This window comes from Nerophis ophidion, linkage group LG09, assembly GCF_033978795.1.
Source record: "Nerophis ophidion isolate RoL-2023_Sa linkage group LG09, RoL_Noph_v1.0, whole genome shotgun sequence".
Lineage (NCBI taxonomy): Eukaryota > Metazoa > Chordata > Actinopteri > Syngnathiformes > Syngnathidae > Nerophis > Nerophis ophidion.
In genome coordinates this window covers 61,486,011-61,510,730 of record NC_084619.1, presented here as the reverse complement: position 1 = coordinate 61,510,730, position 24,720 = coordinate 61,486,011, and the positions used below count along the sequence as shown (strand labels likewise).

Genomic DNA, 24,720 nt, shown 5'->3' with positions numbered 1-24,720 from the left:
TAGCTTTCAATCAGACATTATTGTGAGGTTTTGTATTAGTGTCCCTAAAAATAGATATACCGGCCCCCAGACACATTTTCTTCTCTAAATGTGGCCCCCGAGTCAAAATAATTGCCCAGGCCTTGTCCAGAGTATACTAGAGCATACTTGCCAACCTTGAGACCTCTGAATTCAGGAGATGGGGGGCGGGGATTGGGGGGGGCATATATTGTAGCGTCCTGGAAGAGTTACTGCTGCAAGGGGTTCTGGGTATTTGTTCTGTTGTGTTTATGTTGTGTTACGGTACGGATGTTCTCCCAAAATGTGTTTGTCATTCTTGTTTGGTGTGGCGCATATTTGTAACAGTGTTAAAGTTGTTTATACGGCCACCCTCAGTGCGACCTGTATGGCTGTTGACCAAGTATGCTTTGCATTCACTTATGTGTGTGTAAAACCCGCATATTTTATGTGGCTGGGCCGGCACGCTGTTTGTATGGAGGAAAAGCGGACGTGACGACAGGTTGTAGAGGACACTAAAGGCAGTGCCTTTAAGGCATGCTCCCAATAATGTTGTCCGGGTGGAAATCAGGAGAACGGTTGCCCCGCGACATTTTCGGGAGGGGCACTGAAATTCTGGAGTCTCCCGGGAAAATCGTGAGGTTGATACCAATACCGATCATTTCTGATATTACATTATAAAGCATCGTTACTGCACACTCATCAGTTACATGCACACAGGTCTCGGCTTGGTATTGTAGTATCTGATAGTCTAACAAATAACATGTTTTGCATAGGGTGAAAGTCAACAATACAGAGAGTGGTACATCATTGTGGGCAGGTAAGAGAGTAGATTTCCACAAGAGCAAGTCTCAGCAAATCCGTCGGCGGTATGCCGAGTCCAGACAGCTCTTATTGAGAAACAGACACACGGCTTAGGTATTGTCAAAGGTTAGTTTGTTAGTCACAAACATTCCCTTACTTCAGGGCTATTCAACTGTTGGCCCGCCAAAGCTTTTAATATGGCTCGCCGAACATCACCCAAAAAGGCTTGATGAAATCATTCAAAACAGGGTTGCTCATGTACGTGTGCTCCCTCCTCCCCGCAGGGGGAAACAGTGAGGCATATGTGTCACGATGAAGCAGAGATAGCCCTATGAAACCCTAAAATTAAATCTAAATGAATCGCCAAAATCGGACCTTTAACGGCGACTGGACAACAAAGTATGGATGTATTGAAATTTCTAACTTTGTGATGTCTTTTGTATTCGTGGTCGTGTTGTTTTTGGCTATTACACTCTGGCGATCAAAACTGGTTAAATACATGTAGCCCTGAATGTAAGCAGCAGAGGGACGATAAAGCTACACCTTAGGTTTAATTGTGTTAAACCACGTGTGCATTGTTTGCTGTGCGTTTTAAACACTAAACTTATTTCATTTATGTAACATACACAATGGATGTTATACTTTTGCAATGTTTATATGATCGGTCTTACAACCTTACATAAAGGAAGATGTACACAGACATAAAAATGAGGCAGAAAAATCATTCAAAAGGAACATCAATCACCAACAAAACTTAGCTCCTGTTTCTTTATGCTGTTAACTATCTGTCTAGCTGCCCACACTGAAAATGTGTAGCGAAGGCAGAATAATGAACTTATTGACAGTGCAGTGTGAAAGCGATGTGTTTACTTTGTAATAAATATAAGCAAACACCGTTTCAACACGTCCACATTTTGATGTCTGGCCCCTGACTCCTTTGTCTCTTGAAACTGTGGCCCTCTTCATGAAGTAGTTGAATAGCCCTGAGACCTGAGATCATACTTTTAGTCTATAAGTACTGGAATTGCAGAACCTGCTTGTACTCTCTTTTCAATTAAATAAGCTTTTGTTCGACGATACTTCACCGGTGTGTGTTTTGATCCATTGCATACCTACGCCGTCCTCCGGTCCGGAAGAGGACCACAAGACCAGCAATATACAACAATATGAACAGAATGTTGGCTCTTGGATCCAACCTTAAGGGGGAACTGCACTTTTTGGGGAATTTTGTTCACAATCATGCAAGACATGATGAGGATTTTTTTTTTAAATGCATTCTTCCAATAGAGTCCATGGGAACTGCTCTACACTGTCAATAAAGCCCTTAAAACAACATCCAAACACCTCCATTAAGGTTTTATATACATGATGTAAGTATATATGTAATGTAGTCACGTGCATTTTTATGAACATTTAATATTTACCAATTTTGATAAATGTAATCATACGCGGGGCATTCATTTCATAAACGTATCACAAAGTTCGCTTTTTCTTCAACATAAATGATTATTACTCACAGCAGACTTCATGAGAGCGAACAAACATTCAAACATCACTTACATTACAAGGTCTGCTGTCATTAGAATACTGACTGCTAGGATGTTCATATATTCCCGTTTAGACCAGTGTTAATTTTGTTGACGAAAAATTTTCGTCATAGTTATTGTCAACGACCTTTTGTTTTTTTACTAAGACGAGACAATAACTAAATAAAAAATAATTTACGTGGACTAAGACGATGACGAGATGTATTGACATATTCGTCAACGAAAAAAATGGAGACAAAAATGTCTGCCAGAGACGAGATCCAATCGGAACTCATTTCGTTAGGAAGAGGCGGGAGGAGTTGGGAAGAGAACCAATCAGAGCGACGTGGTAAGGAAGTTATGTAAACGTAGTTTGCGTTTGAGACTGACCCGGGAATGTGCACCAGAAGACAACATGTCAACGCCGGGGAAGAAGAGGAGAGAGGACATATGGGGAAATTTTATTTTTGACGTCAAAGATAACAAGACGCAGTGTAAGAAATGCAGCGCGAGGATTACGGGGAAAAACACAACAAACTTGAAGCGACATTTACAGTCGAATCACCCTGAAATCCACACACAGGTAAGCATTTTCCACAACATACAACTCACTCGACGTTATCCCGTTTATTACACGGCTTACTCGTAAAATACTAAATTTGAGACAGGATTTTCATCAAAATACGACTTGCATTGGTGATTTTTCCGGTTTTGCTTTGACTTTCAGAAATTGAAGGGAAAGTTTACATATTACCCTTTAGTCGACTAAATCTACTGTAGTTTTCGTCGACTATAATCTTATGATATTTCGTCAACTAAAACTAGACTAAAACTAAAACAATTTAAATAACTAAATTATGACTAAAACTAAATTACATTTTAGTCAAAAGACTGACTAAAACTAAATCAAATTTTGCTGTCAAAATTAACACTGGTTTAGACGAAGACTCATAATCTTTGCCAACATAATGGTCTAAATTGACTGTCCAAGTGTACCAACTTGACAAAATACATTCTCATCCTTCTACTATCCAGGTGATAGGCATGATTTATGACCTAGAATAAAGTTTAACGAGCAAGGAAGCAGCTGATCAGTCGATCATGTCAACATTAGCACGCAAGCTCGTAATCAGGGCTCCGCTATAAATAGTTGGTCTGCGTTAGCGCTTATAATAACAATATCAGTTAGTTAACATTCAAGTCACAAAGTGTAAATGGAGTGTTGTTTGTGGTTTTTGAATGTTTTTATTGGGTTTAATGGGCAGAATTCGAAATAGAGTACCTCCTATTGCCTGCGCTGTAAGAAGACTTGTTTATTTTTGAGTTAAAATGCATACAAAATATATACATCCGTCGTCATCGTTCATGATTGTGAACGATGGGCAAAATTTATACAAAAAGTGCAGTTCCCTTTTAAACAAAACTGACTTTTATATACATTTATTTCCAAGTTTGAATGCATTAAAAAAAATACATCCGTCATGTCTTTCATAATGATTGTGAACAATTGGCATAGTTCCAAAAAAAAGTGCACTTCCCCTTTAAGCTATGAGCCTGAGTTTCATTGTGTTCTTGAGGGGCGCATGCAAAATGCTGTGAGGAAAACCCTCTGTAGAGTGGAAAATGTATTTTCTGTTCTGCACTGCTGAGATGCTTTTAGCACTTCCAGCTTCAACATGAGCTGCTTCAATATTGCATCATCGAAACTTGGCTCATCAGAAAGGAAGGCCTCCACCAATCTCTCTGTAGAGTGAAACTCTCGTTTCAGGTCACGGATGACGGCCTTCATTACCTTGTTCACGCTGTAAAGGTCTGTGTCAGTGATGCTGCGCAAGCACGTGTCCTGGAGCACCTCCTTTGAGAGGCGCTGGATGATTGGCAGGGTGTCACGGGAGTGAACAACTTTCATATGTTTCTTCGGGATGCACGTCAGCAACTGTATGATCAGCACCGCCACCAAGGATATAACCATCTCCTCCTGCACGGATGCCGAGCGAGACGGAAGTATCGAAGGACCGTCCATTCTGTCCGAGGGTAAGCTCTTTGACTGGGAAGTGTCCGTAACAAGAATCCCCTGTGCGGAAGGTGGGCGGAGTGGCGATGGCCAAGCAACACGTATGGCACCGGAGGGCGGGGTCTTTGGCTGTGTGGTTTCTGACTCCATCTCTTCCTGATTGGAACTTGTTTGTGGCTGTAATGGCAAATCAGCACATTCCACCTGTGAGGGGATAGTTTTTGACCTTGTATCAACCGTGTCTTCGGGCATACACACAGCCAGCATTTTTTGTGGGCTCACGTTTCCTGTGATGAGTGTGTCGATTTCGCTCATGCAGCCACAGACCTCATCGACATGTTTCCCCCTCTTCATTGGTTCCATTTTAAGCCAGAGGAGAAGTTGCTGTACAAACTTTGTGGCGGTGTCTTCCACGATCTTATGAAGAACTTGAATATCCTCCGGTTTTCCCTCGTTCACCTCCAAGATAAGTGGCTCTGACAAGCGCCTCCACACTCCTGCCGACTGGACTGTAGTGCGGTTGGCGGTCATGTAATGGTAGAGTCTGTCAGCCAGTTCTCGTGAGAATATGTCAGCCTCATGTCGAAGCCTGTCCACATCGATGCTGGCCTGTCCTGCTGGCACCACCACTTTGTGAAAGACGTCCTCAAGTCCCGACTGGATTCCCCGGAAGCTGAGCACAGTATCGGTGTCAGGGGTGCCGGTATGCGAGACACCCAAGGACATCTTTTTCTCAAAGTGCATTCGCATGCAGCGACACCGAACCTTCTGGAGCTCAGATGTTAGTTCATCAAACTTGCTTTGGCAAAAGTTCAAAAAGTTGCGTTTCCGGGAAGATTCATTGCTGCTTGTCGGTGATACGCAGGATTCAAAGAACTCACTGAGTTGGTCTTTAATAAGCCCCAGATCGAAATGAGGCGTAGAGGAGCCACTGCGGCTCCCCTCTGTATGGTCATGGTAGTGCAGGTCATTGATGATGGTCTCAACAATTGACGCTGCTGTTTTCTCAAGTTCACAATTTTTTCTGCCGGAAAGGGACGTGTCCTCACTGTCAGTCCATTTTTGAAGGATATTCATCACCGCCTCGCTTGTTTTCTCCCGGTTGAATATGCACACGTTCTCACACTTTGCACTACGGAGGGATTCCAGGCTCTTCTTCCGGCGCCAACATGGTCTGAAACACTGCGTGTATACGGCCATCTTGCGCAGATAAACCTTCAGAGCACCGCAAGCCAGCATCACCATCTTGGCCAGAACTGCTATCTTGGTAAAAGTTCCCGGGATGTAAATGAGTGGCGCCAGCTGACTGTCGGTGCTGGTGGCTGTAGACAAGGTGTGATTGACCCTCTGTGAAATCTCCTTTTTGAAAAGAGAGTCCAGCTTTTGGGAGCTCTTGCTGGGCTGCTCCGGGACGCTGAGTGCTGAGGCAAACGCATTGCTCAATCCGCCCTCTACTTGTAGCTTCATTTTTTTCTTACTCGCATTTTGTATGTGCTGCTTAAACTCCGGGATGATGAGTCGGATAGTGTCTGCGCAAAGTTTCTGCGTGATCTCCGTGCACATGTCCGCCAGGATGACCTGTGTGGCCGAATCAATGTTCCCCGAAGCCAGCATGCTCCACTGGGCGGGCAGGATGCGGTCAAAGTGTTTCTCCACAAGTGGGAGGATGAACTCTGCTTTGATCGTGTAATTGTCTGACTCCATCACGGCGACGACTTCAGTGTCTGCTGGAGTTCAGGCAGCGGTAGTCACTGCTCCATTTGCTGCAGGGCAGACGGAAACCTTTACGACTTTGTGACATTGAGGCTTTTTATCAGAGAAAGCAAGTAGGTCCTGTCTTTATGACCAAATAATTATGACATCACAAAGCTTTTCTTCAGTTGACACCTTTAATTATCACTTAATTATGTCATTGTTTGCTACTTTAGTTGTTTTGGAACACCAGTGTCAAAAAGACAAAAATACAGAAATTGTATTTGGATGACGCAGGCTTTTTTTAGTTGTGGCTGATAAAAGACTATCTTGTGGTCAATATGGACAAAAAAAGAAGTTGAGAATCATAACAACAAAGATTAAAATGCAGGCACCACATTGGCTGTCTTCTTCCTTTGTCGCGGTTTAATGATATTCCAAAACATAAGTCTGATTTATTGACACTCAATCTTCCTCATGAAGAGTACCATAGATGTTTTTTTTCTGAGGATTAGGCAAGCTTTAATGCTCATCTGCCCCAGTGTGGAATTTCAACACCTCCTTGAAATTTTTCTTCTGTTTGAAATCATTAGACTGTGCTTCTGGTTTGAAGATCAAGACTGGAACATATAGATCCAACAGAACTCCAGACGTCTTTTTGATGCAAGACTAACATAATGTTCTTTACTGAACAGAATTTTTGCAAGTCACATAAACTATGCGGCCATATAAAATAATGTGGCATCATTAAAAGCGGACCAAATATGATGAGACTTTAAATCATGTGGCGGGTCAGATTTGTCTCGCAGACCTTGACTCACTGTAGAGCTACTCAGAAAAAACAAGAGGTGCTTGATTCACACTGCACTTTATTTACTTGCGGATCTGCGCTCTGCAGTAATTGTCATTAAACATAGGCGTATATGTCTAAACATTTATGAAAATACTAAGAGTTTAAATAAATATTTTACACAAAGTTTAAAATCAGGTCGTGAGCTACTAGTAGCTTGCAAGCTACCTCCTATGAATGCTAAAATACACATTTCAGTTGTTCAAAGCATTTTTTTTTTAATTTAGTGGTACACATTAAGGAACAATTAAGGGGTTACAGTACCCAGCAGGGGTGTCAAACTTGTTTATATTAAGGGCCACATGTTGTGGACCACACTTAATGACGTAATGGACCATGTCAGATTCGACAGATTACTTCAAATGAAATGGCAGGCCAAGTTGATGACGTGACAGACCACGTAAAATGATGTGACGGACCACATTGATATGGCGGGCCACTTTATTGATGTGACTGACCACCTAAAACGACGTAACAGACTGCGTTAAATGATGTGGCTGACCGCGTTAAATTACATAACAGGTCATTTTAATGACGTGACGGACCACTTAAAATGATGTGACAGACATTTAATTGACACGGCGGGCCACAATAAATAACATGAAGAAACACAGTGAAAAACCTGACTGACAACGTTAAATGACATGGCAGGCCACCCTAATGACGTGACGGACCATGTTTGTGACAAGGACGACCACATTAAATGATGTGGCGGGCCAGATCTGGCCCCCGGGACTTAAATTGAACACATCTGATACACAGTATTGCACTAACAAAACATGCAGTTACACAACATCACATTTTGTCAAAGATTCTTCTGGGGCTGGAAATGTGATTTAATTCACTTGAGATAACGCTCTCTGGAGAAATCTGGATTCATCATTTTCTTTCGTCATCAAACCACTTTCTATTTTAGCTACACATTTTTTTAAAGTATTTACAATCAAATTAAAACAGGGTAAAGAAATTTGGTAACCTAAATGCTAAAGCAGGAATGAGCGAGGATGAACTATATGTCCTCCAAATCAACAAACTCTTGCAGTGTTTGTGTCCTCTTCGGTACGTTGGTGACCATCTCCTGCACGGAGGTTGGCTGGTGTGACGAAGCCCAAGCATAACGTGGTGTGAGACTACCCTTCTTGCTCGATTCGTTATTTGCAGGTGGGGTCTTTGGCCAAATGTCCTGCAGACTTGGTAGTGAAATTGTATTTGGCACCATGGTTCCTGTGATTAGCGTGTCAATGTCATTCAAGCAACCGTTGACCTCATCAGTGTGATTCCCCCTTGTCATCGGTTCCATCTTGAGCCAGAGGAGATGTTGCTGTACAAACTTTGTGGCGGTATCTTCCACAATCTTATGTAGAATTTGGATATTCTCTGGTTTTTTTCCGTCCACATCCATGATGAGCAACCCAGAGAAGCGCTTCCAGACTTCTGCTGACTGGACCGTAGTCCGGTTGGTCGCCAGGTAACGAAAGATTCTGTCCTTCATTTCTTGTGTGAGTCTGTCTGCTTCGTGTCGCAGCCTGTCCACATCTACACCGGCATCATCCACTGGTACCGGCACTTTGTGAAACACCTCCTCAACAAGTGACTGGATTCCTTGCAAACTGAAAAGATGATCAAAATCAGGCTTGAGGGGCTGCAGTACACTGCTAGGAAGGGAAATCTCTGTTTCACAGCACATTCGCATGCAGCAACACCGAACCTTCTGCAGATCGGACATCAGAGTCTCCAAAGTCCTTCGGCAAAAGTTCAAAAAGTTGCGTTTGCGGGACGATTCAATGCTGCTTGCCGGTGATACGCAGCATTCAAAGAACTCACGGAGTTGGTCTTTTATGAGACCCAGATTGAAAAAAGGCATAGCTGAGCAACTGCGGCCCCCCTCTGTGCGGTCAGAATAGTGCAGGTTGATGATGGTCTCGACAACCAGCGCTGCTGTTTTTTCAACTTCACGAGTCATCCTGAGTGAAAGGGACTCATCCTCGCTGTCAGTCCATTTTCGGAGTATGTTTATCACCGCCTCTCTGGTTTTGTCACGGTTCAATACGCACACATTCCCACTCTTTGCACCATGGAGGGATTTCTGGCTTTTCTGTTGCCACCAACCTGGTCTGAAGCACTGCATGTCTGTGGACATCTTGCTCAGATAAACCTTCAGAGCACCGCAAGCCAGCAGCACCATCTTGGCCAGAACCTCTATCTTGGCAAAAGTTCCTGGGATGTAAAGGAGAGGCACCAGCTGACCGTCAGCGTTGATGGCTGTAGACATGGTGTGATTGACCCTCTGAGAAATCTCCTTTTTGAAGAGCGAGTCCAGCTTTTGGGCGTTAATACAGGGCTGCTCTGGGACATGGAGTGCCAAAGCAAAGGCGCTGCACAATCCACCCTCCACCTTGAGCTTCATTCTTCTCTTGCCCGCAGTCTGAATGCGCAGCTTAAAGTCCGGGATGATTAGTCGAATGGTATCCGCGCAAAGTTTCTGTGTGATTTCTGTGCACATGTCCGCCAGGATGACCTGTGTGGCCAAATCCAGGCTCCCCGCAACCAGCATGCTCCACTGGGCGGGCAGGATGCGGTCAAAGTATTTGTCCACAAGCGGAAGGATGACCTCTGCTTCGATTGGGTAATTCTCCAAGTCCATTGTTGACTTGAGACTTTGATTCCAGTTTAGACAGCGGGACACACTGCTCCACATGCTTTTAAGACTTTGTGACATCATGAGGCTTTTTAATCAGAGAATGAAAGTAATCCCTGTCTTATTTGGTCTGTATGATCTCATAATTTTCTTAGCATTCATTGCCAGTTTTGCAGTATGAATTTATTTCATTCAAATACCTTCTACATGTCGTGCAATTGTGAGAGTACTTTTTGAAAAAAGTACTTGAGGCTCAGGGTGTAGTCCCAATGACATGCAAAACCAAGCTTAGAAGAGCCTGTCTGTCTGGACTGGATGTGATTTTGTTCTTTGTGTACTGTGACGCATGCATCAAGAAGTAGGTTCAGTGTTTGTTTGGATTTGTTTTACTTTCTTTTCTTCATGCAACAATAAAACAAAGCAAGGAAGAAAAGCTGTCTGTGGTTCATGTTTCAGAAATAGAAATGAAAATGTTTAAAATTTTTTGTAGATTGCGATGACCAGAACTTTCAAAGCACCGTTTTCACTCATTCACACGCTAGATGTCGCGAAGGTCTAGTTTTGCTATGTAGGGCGATCGGAAGGATCCCAGGTAGAGACTCCCATCATGCTCATGGACCTCACTGATGTAAGCCGCCACTTGCCCGCTTGGGTCGTGGAAGCTCCGAGAGCAGAGTCCGCCATCGTGGAGCTCGGCCACCAGGCTGTAACGCGGGACAAACTTCATCATCACTTCCTGGCTGAAGAGCTGGTGGAAGGAGACCAACAAGTCACACACACACTTGGCTGTCAATACTTGGACTGCAGGCGGGAGAAGATGTGTTTACCTTGAAGAGGAGTTTCTTGATCCAGGGTCTCTGGGACAAGAAGTCCAACATCGAGAAGCCAGGGTTTGGACGCACTGCAGACATGGCCACCCAGTATCCGCCACTGGAGCTGGGACGGATGTTGTCAGGGAAACCAGGTAGGTTGTCCATGAATGTGTCCATACCGCCTTTGTTTAGACCCGCCACATGGATTCTGATGAGTCAAAGTCTAATAAATGCTACTGTGTGATGATAGCCTTGCTAGTGAACACATGCTAATAAAAGGTAAAAAGTCCTGGTGGGTTACCTGCGTATTCGGGCCATTGTGGTCTCGGCTACCAGGACCGACTCCTCGTCAGGCAGCAGTTGGATACCGTTTGGGAATCGAAGGTTTTCCATGACGACACTCAGCTCTCTACTCTCTGTGTCATACTCCAATACTCTAAACAGGAAGTGGAACTACATGACTTTCCCTGACTTCACAATTGTCAAAAGTTATTTAGGTGGTTTGACGTACCGTCCATCAGCCGTGGCTTCCATGATGAGATGCAAGTAATCTCTGCGCTGCCACCTGCTACTGGAGGAGGTGAAGTACACCTTCTTGCCATCCTGTGTCACCGCCAGGTCATTGATGAACATCAACTTCCTGCCGGCGACCTCCTGCCCACCTGCCACCAGCTGTGTGGACTCGCCTGTAAACAAAGACCATGCGTCCTTTCCTGTCGTCGCATGACACGCTGCTCAAGTGGATGGCTCACCTGTAGTGGGGTTGACCTCGAACACGCCCAAGTAGGCATCGGCTACAAACAAAGTCCCGTTGGGTCCCACTCGGATCCCCAGCGGTCTTCCACAGGTGATCTCGTCCTCTGTGGAGCCTAGACCGGGACACAAATAATTTGTTGACCAATAATAATAAAACGGTTGCGTTTCATACAGCCTGCATGGTGGACAAGGTCATCAAATAGGGACGGCGTGGCGCAATTGGGAGAGTGGCCGTGCGCAACCCGAGGGTCCCTGGTTCAATCCCCACCTAGTACCAACCTCGTCACGTCCGTTGTATCCTGAGCAAGACACTTCACCCTTGCTCCTGATGGTTGCTGGTTAGCGCTTTGCATGGCAGCTACCTCATCAGTGTGTGAATGTGTGTGTGAATAGGTGAATGTGGAAGTAGTGTCAAAGCGCTTTGAGTACCTTGAAGGTAGAAAAGCGCTATACAAGTACAACCCATTTACCATTTAAATGGAGGCTTCGAATCTTCGATTGGGAATTTTTCAGTTTTCGCAATTTGCTTTCTCCCACATTCCAAGAACATGAAGGTTATTTTAATTGGGGACTTTAAATTGTCCATAAGGGTGTGTGTGTGACAGCGTGTTTGTGTATAGGTGTCCTGTGATTGGCTTGTAACCAGTCCAGGCAGTACCTGTTTCTTCTGGCGTTAGTCAACACAATCCACACTGCCTAACTGTTCTAATTCCAGTAATGACAATCATGTATTAACTTGTGTTCTCTTTGCTGCAAGCCTTAAAACAGGTCTCCAAGAAAATGTACTTCAGAGGCTACAGTGCAGGGGTGTCCAAACTACGGCCCGCCGACGTCTTCCATTTGACCTGCGAGACTTGATGAGTATGGGAGATCGCATTCATTTTAGTAGTCTCCCAACTTGGATGCTGGAATATTGTTGCCTGGTGGTCAAAATAAGGGAGGATTTAGCTCAATGACCTTTAATTATGCTCGAAATAGAGGGTAGGAGCAGCATTTACTTATACTTTAATAAATGCAAACAACCTTCCATAGTCATGGTTACAAAAAAAATAAAAATCCAAACAACACAAAATGTCAACAGACACTGTCACACAACACCACTTGCACACTGAACTTTGTGGACATTATAAAAAACGCCAATGCACCATACACAATTCAAAATTACACCCATTTAAATGCATTACAAAGCATGATGGGAAAAATGCAACACACTCTCCACTCATATGCATGTTTGGCACATTTTAACTGCTTGATACTTCTGATTACAAAACTTTAAGAGGGTTGTCACGGAATTAAACAAAGTAGAAGTCTATCTTTCACATACTCTTAATATCCAATTATAATAATTATTATTAAGATATTCATTATATTAATACAATATGTAAACATACAAATGTGCATATATATACATGTATATATACATGTGTATATATATATATATATATATATATATACATATACACATAATATATGTAGTTACTTTACATGCTTTCCGCCCTCGACCTAATTTTTTTAGCCCAATGCGGCCCAACAAGTCAAAAGGTTGGACACCCCTGCTAGTGTGTCACGTTGCTTCATAAAGTGACGCTGTACATCTTATATTTAACTATTGGGATTTTGGATATATGGCAGCTCCCTCCATCAGTGTGTGAATGTGTGTGTGAATGGGTAAATGTGGAAGTAGTGTCAAAGCGCTTTGAGTACCTTGAAGGTAGAAAAGCGCTATACAAGTACAACCCATTTACTATTGACTGAGGGCACCGGCATCAAACTCAAGGCCCGGGTGCCAGATCTGGCCTGCCACATCATTTTATGGGGCCCGCGAACGGCTGGAAATGATATACCTCAATAAAATACCATATCATTTTACATGAAATGTATTCAGGTTCAAATATATCATCATACTTAAACAGTTTTGTCAAAATAAAAACAAATACTTAAACATCTGCTTGACTTAGGATTTCAGAGCAAGTTATTCATTAAATTGTAAATGATGATAGTTTGTACAGTACAATTTATGGTGTTTTTTACAATATAAATTGAAAAAAAAAACCTCTACCACTGTTTTTAACAGTAAAATAGACGATTGTTTTAACATTGTATTCCTGAAAATGGGAAAAAAACAGTACAACATTTTTTTTACGGTAAAAAACCGGCAGCTCAAATATCACAATAAAAAATTTAAGTGTGTTCCATAAATGTAAAAACCAAGGTAAATCATGCAGGCATATATGAGGGGGTAGTGAGAAATGTGAAGGGGGCATATTGTGTACACCTATTTTCTGCGCTAATACACTATTAACATTGCCTTCTTCATTGAATGTGGTTCATGGCTATATACGTGTCCAACTCCAACCTGGAGAAGTGAACTGCACTTTGTCAGGCCTCTATCGTCACACAAGCCGGGTGTACCACCTGAAGACTAAACCCCTGCTGGTACAGCTCTTCGGGGGTATGCAAGCTTCTAACCACAATAGGGTGGCAATGCCTCAGGGGGGAAGCTAAACCAAGTAAAGTCAATAAAATAACACATAATTCCTCCACATTTTATCAACATCTATCTCAACTTGACGGCATAATTCTTAATCTGAATTCAACCTTAAGTAAGACTTCACACACAATAGTCAAATTTATACAACTGAAAGGTACATTAGTCTTATGAATAGTACAAAAACATTCTTCTCTCTCTCTAGGTCGTCCTCAGACGAGCCTTCCATCCTCAATTCCAGTTAGCCCGGTTCTCAATACCTCTCCTTAGCGCTTCTGCGTCTTCCTTTAGTACATCCGCAAATGTTACTGTGGGACTGTGTTGGTTCCCTCAGCACCGGTGTGCTGCCTGGTAGATCCTGGTGTCCTTCGCAGTGCCCTGCGAGTCTCATTCTCCCGGCTGCTATTTTGTTACCCTGAATATTCTTTGGTAACATGTGCGCCCTTGTTGATGGTGAGAACTCATGTAGCATTCTGGTGTAGCACACGTTTATAAGAGCCTTCTGCAGCTTTGGCTTCAGGGTCCAGCATTCGCTGCCATAAAGGAGGACAGATTCTACCGTCGCATAGAACAAGCAAAATTGTTTTCTCTTGGGAGTTTAGAGTTCCATACACTGGCCATGCTATTCAGGGCCTTCCTCAATTTTAGGTCTTGTTCTGTTGAGTTAACCCATGAGTCCAGGTACTTGAAGTCATTGACTTCCCTCAGAGCAGTGCCTCTCGTTGTTGTGAGAGGTGAATGCTACGCTTGGATGTTAAAGGTGACCACCTCCGTTTTCTTGGCATTCAGTCAAAGGCCGACCTTGGCACACTCTGACCGCACTCTGCTCAAAAGCTCTTGTGCTTGTTCCATATGGTTGGAGAACAGGCAGATGTCATCCATGTAGTCGAGGTCAGTTAGGACAACGGCAGGACCTCGATGATGTAAGAGTAAGACCAACATGTTCAACCTAGTTTATCATCAGATCAGCTGCATCATGCCTCAAAGCTTCTGCATTCTAGTAAAGAGTAATGTGCGGATCAGAGCTGAAATATCGACGACACCAGATCTTTATGCTATAATATTGATTCTCGAGTCAAAATATTGATACTTTTGATACTTAAGTTATTTGAGATGATGTATATCAATATCAGGAACAGTGTTAGGTATAAATCATCGCGATTGGTGGGAACTACTTTTTCTTCCGCTTAGGTAAGAACATTCAGCCAGACTGCTAAGCAGCTCCACGATGCTGTTCGACGAGGAGTCCCAAAAGTTAGGCATGAGGATAAGCTGGCCTAAACCCAGTTTATGCATGTCGGCGAGCCACCTGATCCATTACCTCTTTTTTTTTTTTGACAGGACCATTGTCCACTTTGTCTCCATCGTTATGCCTGGGCTCGACAATGTCAAACACCGGCGACCTTAAACTTGAGAGACGGCGTGCCCTAACAGTGTCTGTCATGCAGTCCCTTTGGAGACCATTGTGTCGACACCGGCACATATCCTGGAAGACAAAGCTCAGGGTCGCCGTTCTCCTGTACGGCCCCGACACATGACCGCTGAATACCACACTGGCGGCCAGGTTTGATGGTTTTGATACCACTGGCCCTTAAGGGAATTGAAGGCATCACATGGAGCCTGCACCTCACAAACCGAACTTTAAGACTTTAAGAGACTAAACCCAACTCCCAGCAAGGGTTTGTTGGCATGGTCACATCATTCAACGAGTACCATCGTAACTTTCAATCCCCAGCAAGCCAGTTGGAGACGACCCAGAGGTGCCTCCCGCCCCGCTGGCTGGATGAAATAGCCTTTAAAGGCCTACTGAAACCCACTACTACCCACCACGCAGTCTGATAGTTTATATATCAATGATGAAATATTAACATTGCAACACATGCCAATACGGCCTTTTTAGTTTACTAAATTGCAATTTTAAATTTCCCGGGACTATTTTCTTGAAAACGTCGCGTAATGATGACGTGTACGCGTGACGTCACGGGCTGTTATGAATATGAGCGCTGCGTACACACACAGCTAAAAGTCGTCTGCTTTAACGGCATAATTACACAGTATTTTGGAGATCTGTGTTGCTGAATCTTTTGCAATTTGTTCAATTAATATTGGAGAAGTCAAAGTATAAAGACGGAGTTGGGACGCTTTAGCCTTTAGCCACACAAACACACGGTGATTACTTGTTTAAAATTCACGGAGGTGAAACTTTAGTATGGATCACAGCGGTCATGGATCCCGACCGACTACATGTCAACCAGCAGGTTTCGGTGAGAAAATTGTGGTTAAAAAGTCGCCTCTTACCGGATATCAGCTGAGCTTGTGCCGTCCATACAGCTGCCGTCGACTTCCCCAAGACACTGCGCGTCAACACCCGGCCGTGGACGTACACTTCCGACTATCAGGTACAGTTAAACTCACTAAAACTCTAGCAACACAATAGGAAGATAAGGGATTTCCCAGAATTATCCAAGTAAATGTCTCTAAAAACATATGAATCCGTCTCAATGCAACGCGATTGCAATCGCGTTTTGTTTTGTTTTTACTTTTTTTGTTTGTTTTTTTCTAATCCGTCGCTATCAATATCCTCGAACACAAATCTTTCATCCTCTCTCAAATTAATGGGGAAATTGTCGTTTTCTCGGTCTGAGTAGCTGTTTTTGTTGGAGGCTCCCATTAAAATCAATGTGAATATATGAGGAGCCCTCAAAATGTGATGTCATCGTCTGCGACTTCCGGTAGAGGCAGGGCTTTTCTCCAGTTGCGAACTTTATCGTGGATGTTCTCTACTAAATCCTTTCAGCAAAAATATAGCAATATCGCGAAATTACCAAGTATGACACATAGAATGGACCTGCTATCCCCGTTTAAATAACAAAATCTCATTTTAGTAGGCCTTTAACGTGACTCTGGCACAAGCTCAACTCTTTGCCCACAATAGACCCAAATGGAGAGACCTGGTTGCCTCTACACGCCTTGAAGTGTAATAGGACTGAAGAAAAGAAAGAAGGTAAGTACGTAGTGCGCAATCAGCATGCTGTGCCGTGCTCAATTATTCATTCAGTCATTTGTTTATTTAAGACAATTACTGGCACTTAAAACGAGTCACTCGGTGTAATAAAACAGCAAGTGAATGTATCATTTTATTGTTGGCTATTTGCATTCGTTGGTCATTAAAACAATCAATTCAATTTTGGCGGACACATTAGGTACAATTAGAACAGATTCACTTGTGAGTCATTAAAGTTTGTCTAAGTCTAAGGTATATTTGCACAAAGTGTCGGATCGGTATCGCCAATACCGGCCTAAATTTTACTCTGTATGGGATGGGAAAGAAAATCAGTGGTATCGCACATCACTACTGCATTCTTCAATCGGTGCCCGGTAGGACCGGCGGGATTTGGTCTCTTCCAAAAGAAGTATCGGATTCTTTGTTGGCAGTTTTTGGCCTCTTAGAGCTATTTTTAGGCGCCGAAAATTAATCCTGATTACATGCATTGTTAGTTTTTTATTATTTACAACGGGGGTGTCCAGAGTGCGGTCCGCAACCTGTTTTTTATTGGCCCGTGACACATTCTAAAGACAAAATAAACACATTCCGGATGATAACATTACACAAAAAAACTCCAATTTGCAAATTTAGGAGAAACTGCGTGTGAATGCTTAATTGTGCGAGCAGCTTAAATGCGTACGGCAAACTTAAATGCTAATGTTAGTATGTTGACAATTAAAATATGTCAAGTACCAAGTCTTATGACTCAAGTGTATTCACGGAAAATTTGCTAAATAAAGTTAGCACGCTAATGTTAGACAGTATCAAGTTATGACTCTGAGGCGTTTGGCTGCACAATTGGCTAAAAAAGTTAGCATGCTTAAATTTTAACAATAGCGTTTTTCAAGTACCATGTCATAGTACTCTGAAGTGTTCGGCTGCAAAATTATTACAATTTTAACCTTAACATGCGAGAATGCTAATGTTAGCATGCTAACAGTAAGCACGTGTTGAGTACAAGGTCATATGACTGAGGTGTTTGGCTACACAGTTGGCTATAACTGTTAGCATGCCGTAATATGAATGTTGACATGGTAGAATGCTAACAGCATGTGTCAAATACCAAGTCATGTGACTTTGAGGTGTTTGGCTGCAGAAATGGCAAAAAAATTTAGCTTGTTAAAGCTAGCATGCTAGAATTTTTACGTTAGCATGCTAGAATATTAACGTTAGCATTCTAACAGTTAGCATGTGTCAAGTACCAAGTTATGACCATGAGGTGTATGCCTGCTAAATTAGCACACAGAAAAAATTAGCATCCAAGTTAGCGTGCTTAAATGTTAACTTTGGCATTGGTCAAGTACCATGTCATATGATTCTAAGGTGTTCGGCTGCAAAATTTCTTTAAAAAGTTAGCATGCTAAAGTTGGCATGTTACAATGTTAACTTTTACATGCTAGAATGCTAATGTTTGCATGCGAACTGTAAGCACGTGTTGAGTACAAGGTCATATGACTCTTGAGATGTTCGACCTGCACATTGGGCTGAACAAATTAACATGCTAAAGTTAGCGTGCTCAAATGTTAACTTTGGCACTGGTCAAGTAGCATACTATATGTTTCTGAGGTGTTCAGCTGCAAAATTTGTTCTGCTAAATTCGTTTAAAAAGTTAGCATGATAAAGTTAGCATGTTACAATGTTAACCTTAATATGCTAGAACGCTAATGTTAGCAGTTAGCACGTGTGGAGTAACAAGTCACATAACTCTATGTGTTTGGCTGCACATTTGGCTGAACAATTTAGCATGCTAAAGTTAGCATGCTAGAATGTTACCGTTGGCATGCTAGAAAGTTAACGTTAGCATGCTAACAATTAGCACGTATCAAGTACCAAGTCATATGACTGAGGTGTTGGGCTGCAAAATCCGCTGAAAAAGTTAGCATGCGAATGTTGGTAATGCTTCCTGAGGCTGAGCCAATCAGTGGCCACGATACTGAAAAGCGTGGTGTGTACTACTCTAGTCTTGGTATCTTTAGTTCATTTAGCCATTTTTAACTGATGTTCTACTTGTTTCTAAATACCGTATTTCCTTGAATTGCCGCCAGGCATATAGTATGCGCCTGCCTTGAATTACTGCCGGGTCAAACTCGCTTCGCAAAATAATTAGTGCATGCTTAGTATTACCCCCTGGTCAAACTCTTGACGTCCCGAGTGACACTTCCCATGTCATCATTTTCAAAATGGAGGAGGCTGATTTAAATACTGGTAATTTGAAATTGCATAAAGGGAAGATTAAGAGCTATTCAGTAGGATTTAAGGTCCAAGCTTACATCACACTCAAATTTTTACTGCATGCCTTTGGTAAGTGCCGGAGTGAGAAGAGGTTTTAAAATAATTAGCGCATGCTTACTTTTACCGCATGCCTTTGGTAAGCGCAGGAGTGAAAAGAGGTTTTAAATTAATTAGCGCCCCGGCGGCAATTCAAGGAAATACGGTAGTTTGAATTATGTTTTTACCACACGGAAGTTTCCCCAGTCTCGTCACCGTGTGGATCCTTCGACCAATCAGCTTCACGATCCTCCCGTCAGCTGTTCCGCTAAACAAAACATCTGCACACAGGAGAGAGCAGTTGGTGTTTTCTAACGGCAGCCAATAGGAACCCGGCTGACCTCCGATGTTGGCGATGGACTCGGGTCCCACGATCAGGTCCTCAAATTGTCTCTGAGCGTGTCGGAGCTTCAGGTTGGCCTCCCAGCAGCCCGACATGAGCGGAGGCTCCTTCAGCCTGCGGAACACAGCAAAACTCTTTCACTTTTCCTTCAGCTTCTCGGCTCCCACCGAAGGACAGAAGGGGGCGGGGCCTCACGTGAAGACTTCAGGCTGGATGGGAGACTCCAGGATGAGGATGACGACCAGCAGAGGAAGCAACAGGAAGCCGCCCACCGACAATAAAGTCACTTGAAAAACGCGCCCACTGTATGTGCTGAAACAGGAAGTGACATCATCGGTCAGCTTGAAGGTGAGTTTCACATTTACAAATCATCTCACCTGGCAAGCCACATCTTTTAAAGTGGCCTTCCATGTTATTTAATGTTTGTCCTGCATTATTTTATGTGACCGACTACATTATTTATGTGGTCCCCCGCATTTAAAATTGGCCTGCCAAAGTATTTCAAGTGGCCTACCTTAATATTTATGTCATCCGCCATATGGCTTTACGTGGCCTGCCACACAATTTCTGTGGTCCGTCACATTATTTTATATGGCTTACTACATCATTTATATGGTTTGCCTGGTCATTTTGAGCGCCACATCATTTAAATTGGCCCGCCACATTGTTTTATGTGGCTTTCCAAGTTATTCTATGTTGGCCGTACAATATTTGACTTGGCCTGCCACCCAATTTTACATAATTTATGTGGTCCACAACATTATTTTATTTGGCCTGCCAAAACATTTGAAGTGGCCTAATACACAATTTATGCAGTCCTTAACATTCTTTCTTTTGACCTACCACATCGCATGGTTCGCTACATTATTTTTTTGTGGCCTGCTACCTCATTTATGTGCGCCAACATATCATTTTATATGCCCTACTACCTAATTTATTTGGTTTGCCATGTCATCTTGTAGCCCGCCACATTATTTAAAGTTGCTTGCCATGTCATTTAACGTGGTCCAATACATTATTTTGCGTGGCTTTCTATGTCATTCTATGTTGGTCGTACATTATTTTATGTGGCCTGCCGCATAATTTTAAATGACTTTATGTGGTCCAAAACATTATTTTATTTGGCCTGCTAAAGCATTTGATGTGGCCTAATACATCACTCATGTGGTCCACAACATTATTTATGTGGCCTGCCACATCATTTATGTTCTACGCCATATTATTTTATATGACCGACCCAATGTGACCACATATTTGATGTGGTTTGCCATATCATTTTACGTGGCCTGCAATATCATCTTGTAGCCCGCCACAGTATTTAAAGTTGCTTGCCATGTCATTTAACGTGGTCCAATACATTATTTTGCGTGGCTTTCTATGTCATTCTATGTTGGTCGTACATTATTTTATGTGGCCTGCCGCATAATTTTAAATTACTTTATGTGGTCCAAAACATAATTTTATTTGGCCTGCTAAAGCATTTGACGTGGCCAAATACATTATTTTGCGTGGCTTTCTATGTCATTCTATGTTGGTCATACATTATTTTATGTGGCCTGCCGCATAATTTTAAATTACTTTATGTGGTCCAAAACATAATTTTATTTGGCCTGCTAAAGCATTTGATGTGGCCTAATACATCACTCATGTGGTCCACAACATTATTTATGTGCCCTGCCACTGCATTTATGTTCTACGCCATATTATTTTATATGACCGACCCAGTGTGACCACATATTTTATGTGGTTTGCCATATTATTTTACGTGGCCTGCAATATCATCTTGTAGCCCGCCACATTATTTAAAGTGGTCCAATATATTTTTTACGTGGCTTTCTATGTCATTCTAAGTTGGCCGTACATTATTTTATGTGGCCTGGCGAAGCATTTGAAATGGCCTAATACATAATTTATGTGATCCACAACATCCTTTCATTTGGCCTGCTAGAGCATTTCAATTCACCTACCACATCACGTAGTCCGCTATATTACTTTTTGTGGCTTGCCACCTCATTTACGTGCGCTGCCATATTATTTTAAATGGCCTACCACATCATTTATTTGGTTTGCCGTGTCATCTTGTAGCCCGACACATTATTTAATGTGGCTTGCCATGTCATTTAACGTGGTCCAATACATTATTTTACGTGGCTTTCTATCTCATTCTAAGTTGGCCTTACATTTTTTAACTGGCCTGCCAAAGCATTTGAAGTGGCCTAATACATAATTTATGTGATCCACAACATTCTTTCATTTGGCCTGCCAGAGCATTTCATTTGGCCTACCACATCACGTGGTCCGCTATATTACTTTTTTGTGGCCTGCCACCTCATTTACTTGTGCCGCGATATTATTTTATATTGCCTACCACATAATTTATGTGGTTTGCCATGTCATCTTGTAGCCCGCCACATTATTTAAAGTGACTTGCCATGTCATTTAATGTGGTCGAATACATTATTTTACGTGGTCTTGCACATCTTTCTATTATTTCACCTGCCAAAGCATTTGAATTGGCCTAATACATAATTTATGTGGTCCACAACATTCTTTCATTTGGCCTGCCAAAGCATTTCATTTGGCCTACCACATCAGGTGGTCCGCTATATTATTTTTGTGGCCTGCCACGTCATTTATGTGGTTTGCCATGTCATCTTGTAGCCCGCCACATCATTTAATGTGGCTCGCCATGTCATTTAACGTGGTCCAATACATTTTTTTGTGTGGCTTTTTATGTCATTCTATGTTGGCCATACATTATATTTATGTACATCATTTATGTCCACCGCCGTATTATTTTACATGGCCCACCACATAATTTATATGGTTTGCCATATTATTTTATGTGGCCTGCCATGTCACTTTGTAGCCCCCCACATCAGTTAAAGTGCTTCGCTATACCATTAATCTGGAACAATACATTATTTTCTATGGCCTTCCATGTCTTCCTATGATGACCTTGCAAATATTTAAATTGGCCTATCACATACTTTTACATGGCCTAATACATCATTTATGTGGCCCACAACATTATTTCATTTGGCCTGCCAAAGCATTTGAAATGGCCTTCCACATCATTTACGTCCTCTGCCAATTTATTTTATATGGCCCACCACATAATTTACGTGGTTTGCCATTTTATTTTATGTGGCCTGCCATATAATTTTGTAACCCGCCACGTCATTTAAAGTGGCTTGCTATACCATTTATCTGGAACAATACATTATTTTAAATGGCCTTCCATGTCTTCCTACGATGGCTGTACATTATTTTATGTGGCCTACCACATACTTTTACATGGCCTAATACATAATTAATGTGTCCCACAATATTATTTCATTTTGCCTGCCAAAGCATTTGACCTGGCCCACCACATAATTTATGTGGTTTGCCATATTATTTTATGTAGCCCGCCACTTCATTTAAAGTGGCTCGCCATACCATTTATCTGGAACAATACTTTATTATATGTGGCCTTCCATGTCTTACTATGATTGCCATGCATTATTTTACGTGGCCTACCACATACTTTTACATTGCCTGATACATCATTTATCTGGCCCACAACATTATTTCGTTTGCCCTGCCAAAGCATTTGACATGGCCTACCACATCATTATGTGGCCTGCCAAATCATTTATGTGCTCTGCCATATTATTTTACATGGCCCACCACATAATTTATGTGGTTTGTCATATTATTTTATGTGGCCTGCTATATCACTTTGTAACCTGCCAAATCATATTATTTTAAGTGGCCTGCTATATCACTTTGTAACCTGCTACGTCATTTATTTGGCTCGCCATACTATTTATCTGGAACAATACATTATTATATCTGGCCTTCCATGTCTTCCTATGATGGCCGTGCAGTATTATACGCGGCCTGCCACATACTTTACATGGCCTAATGCATCATTTATGTGGCCCACATTATGTCATTTGGTCTGCCAAAGCATTTGAAGTGACTTTATGTGCTCTGCCATATTATTTATATGGCCTACCACGCCATTTACTGTATGTCAGGGGTGTCAAACTCAAATACAGAGCGGGCCAAAATTTAAAACTGAACGAATCCGCGGGCCGAGGTTGAACAAATTAATCCTTTAATAGGGACCCAAACAAATTTTGCATTGAATATTGACCAAGCCAGGCTTATAACTTTATAGTGACATGCAAAATCGAGTTTAAAAGAATAATTATTAATAACTATCAATGGCATATCAAATAAAATAAAAATACAAATTGAATGCCTCTTTTCGGCGGCGGGTTTGAGTTGGGGCGGGGTTTGGTGGTAGCGGGGGTGTATATTGTAGCGTCCCGGAAGAGTTAGTGATGCAAGGGGTTCTGGGTATTTGTTCGGTTGTGTTTATGTTGTGTTACGGTGCGGATGTTCTCCCGAAATGTGTTTGTCATTCTTGTTTGCTGTGGGTTCACATTGTGGCGCATATTTGTAACAGTGTTAAAGTTGTTTATACGGCCACCCTCAGTGTGTCCTGTATGGCTGTTGACCAAGTATGCATTGCATACACGTGTGTGTGTATGAGCCGCATATATTATGTGAGTGGGCCGCCACGCTGTTTGTATGGAGGAAAAGTGGATGTGGCGACATGTAGAGAACGCCAAAGGCAGTGCTTTTTCGGCCCGCCCCCAATATTATTGTCCAGGTAGAAATCAAGAGAAATTCGGGAGGGGCACTTAAATTGGGGAGTCTCCCGGGAAAATCGGGCCAGCTCTAATGTTAATTTGATATTGCCTCAAGGGCCAAATGAAATTACACGGCGGGCCAACTTTGGCCCGCGGGCCACAGTTTAACACCCATGCTGTATGTGGTCCACCACCTTATTTTATTTGGCCTACTACTTCATTAACGTGGTCATGTGGCCATCAAGAAAAACGAGTTTGACAGCCTGCTTTATTTAGAGTATATTGTGTATGGAGGAAGAAGTGCACAAAAGTAGACTGAGGGTGTGGCGATGTTACGTTTAAATGTTGCTGTTAGCTCCAGGAAGTAAACAAACAATCACATTCCTTCTTCAATTACGGCTTTTCAAAACAAAAGCCATCAAGGCATTTCACAAGAACACCTCCATTTTTTTTTGTATTGGGCAACATGGAGCTTTAGCTAACATGCTAACGTCATCTTCGCTTTAATGCGGGGCTCAAAGTGATTATTTGGTGTTTTAAACGTCTTATCAAGTGTTGTTGTCCCCCCACACATCCTGGATGCTATCACTCAGGTCCAATCGAGTCAGCGATTCCGGTTCGGTATCTTACCCCGAGCCCTTGTGTACGTGCTCCGGGAGTTCGTCGGTGATAATCTGGGCTCGCTGCTGCCGGCGGAACCGCAGCCCTGCCGTCTCATTCATGCTGGCCCGGGCGGAGCCTTAATGGTCCCAGTTCGGCAAAAGGCTCGTTTGTTGTGGTTTAGAGACGACGGAACACGGAAACCTTTGCCCTACTGAGCAGCATCCGGTGGGACTTCAA

At 42.6% G+C, this 24,720-nt stretch overlaps 1 protein-coding gene and 1 long non-coding RNA gene across 2 annotated transcripts in view; one reads left to right on the top strand and one right to left on the bottom strand.

The window, feature by feature from the left end:
* The window catches only part of LOC133559569 (uncharacterized), a 23,674-nt gene extending 4,381 nt beyond the window's left edge, over positions 1-19,293 (top strand). The window contains exons 2-3 of the long non-coding RNA XR_009808202.1: positions 14,919-16,581; positions 19,183-19,293. This is a non-coding gene — a long non-coding RNA (uncharacterized LOC133559569). The remainder of the gene's footprint in view (positions 1-14,918; positions 16,582-19,182) is intronic.
* Positions 9,892-24,720, bottom strand: apmap (adipocyte plasma membrane associated protein). Its single transcript, XM_061911437.1, has 9 exons — positions 24,511-24,720; positions 19,430-19,546; positions 19,233-19,348; positions 19,080-19,172; positions 11,086-11,202; positions 10,845-11,019; positions 10,635-10,769; positions 10,349-10,541; positions 9,892-10,269 (listed from the first exon to the last, which is right to left on the bottom strand). Exons 1-9 carry the CDS (start codon positions 24,600-24,602, stop codon positions 10,060-10,062), a joined length of 1,248 nt encoding a protein of 415 aa, XP_061767421.1. The 5' UTR covers positions 24,603-24,720; the 3' UTR covers positions 9,892-10,059.

Coding starts and splice junctions, on each gene's coding strand:
- apmap (XM_061911437.1), bottom strand. CDS start 24,602: ATGAATGAGACGGCAGGGCTGCGGTTCCGCCGGCAGCAGCGAGCCCAG. Junction 11,203..19,079: donor ACTGGGGAAACTTCCGTGTG/GTAAAAACATAA, acceptor GTCCCGGTCTAG/GCTCCACAGAGGACGAGATC. Junction 11,020..11,085: donor CGAGGTCAACCCCACTACAG/GTGAGCCATCCA, acceptor CTTTGTTTACAG/GCGAGTCCACACAGCTGGTG.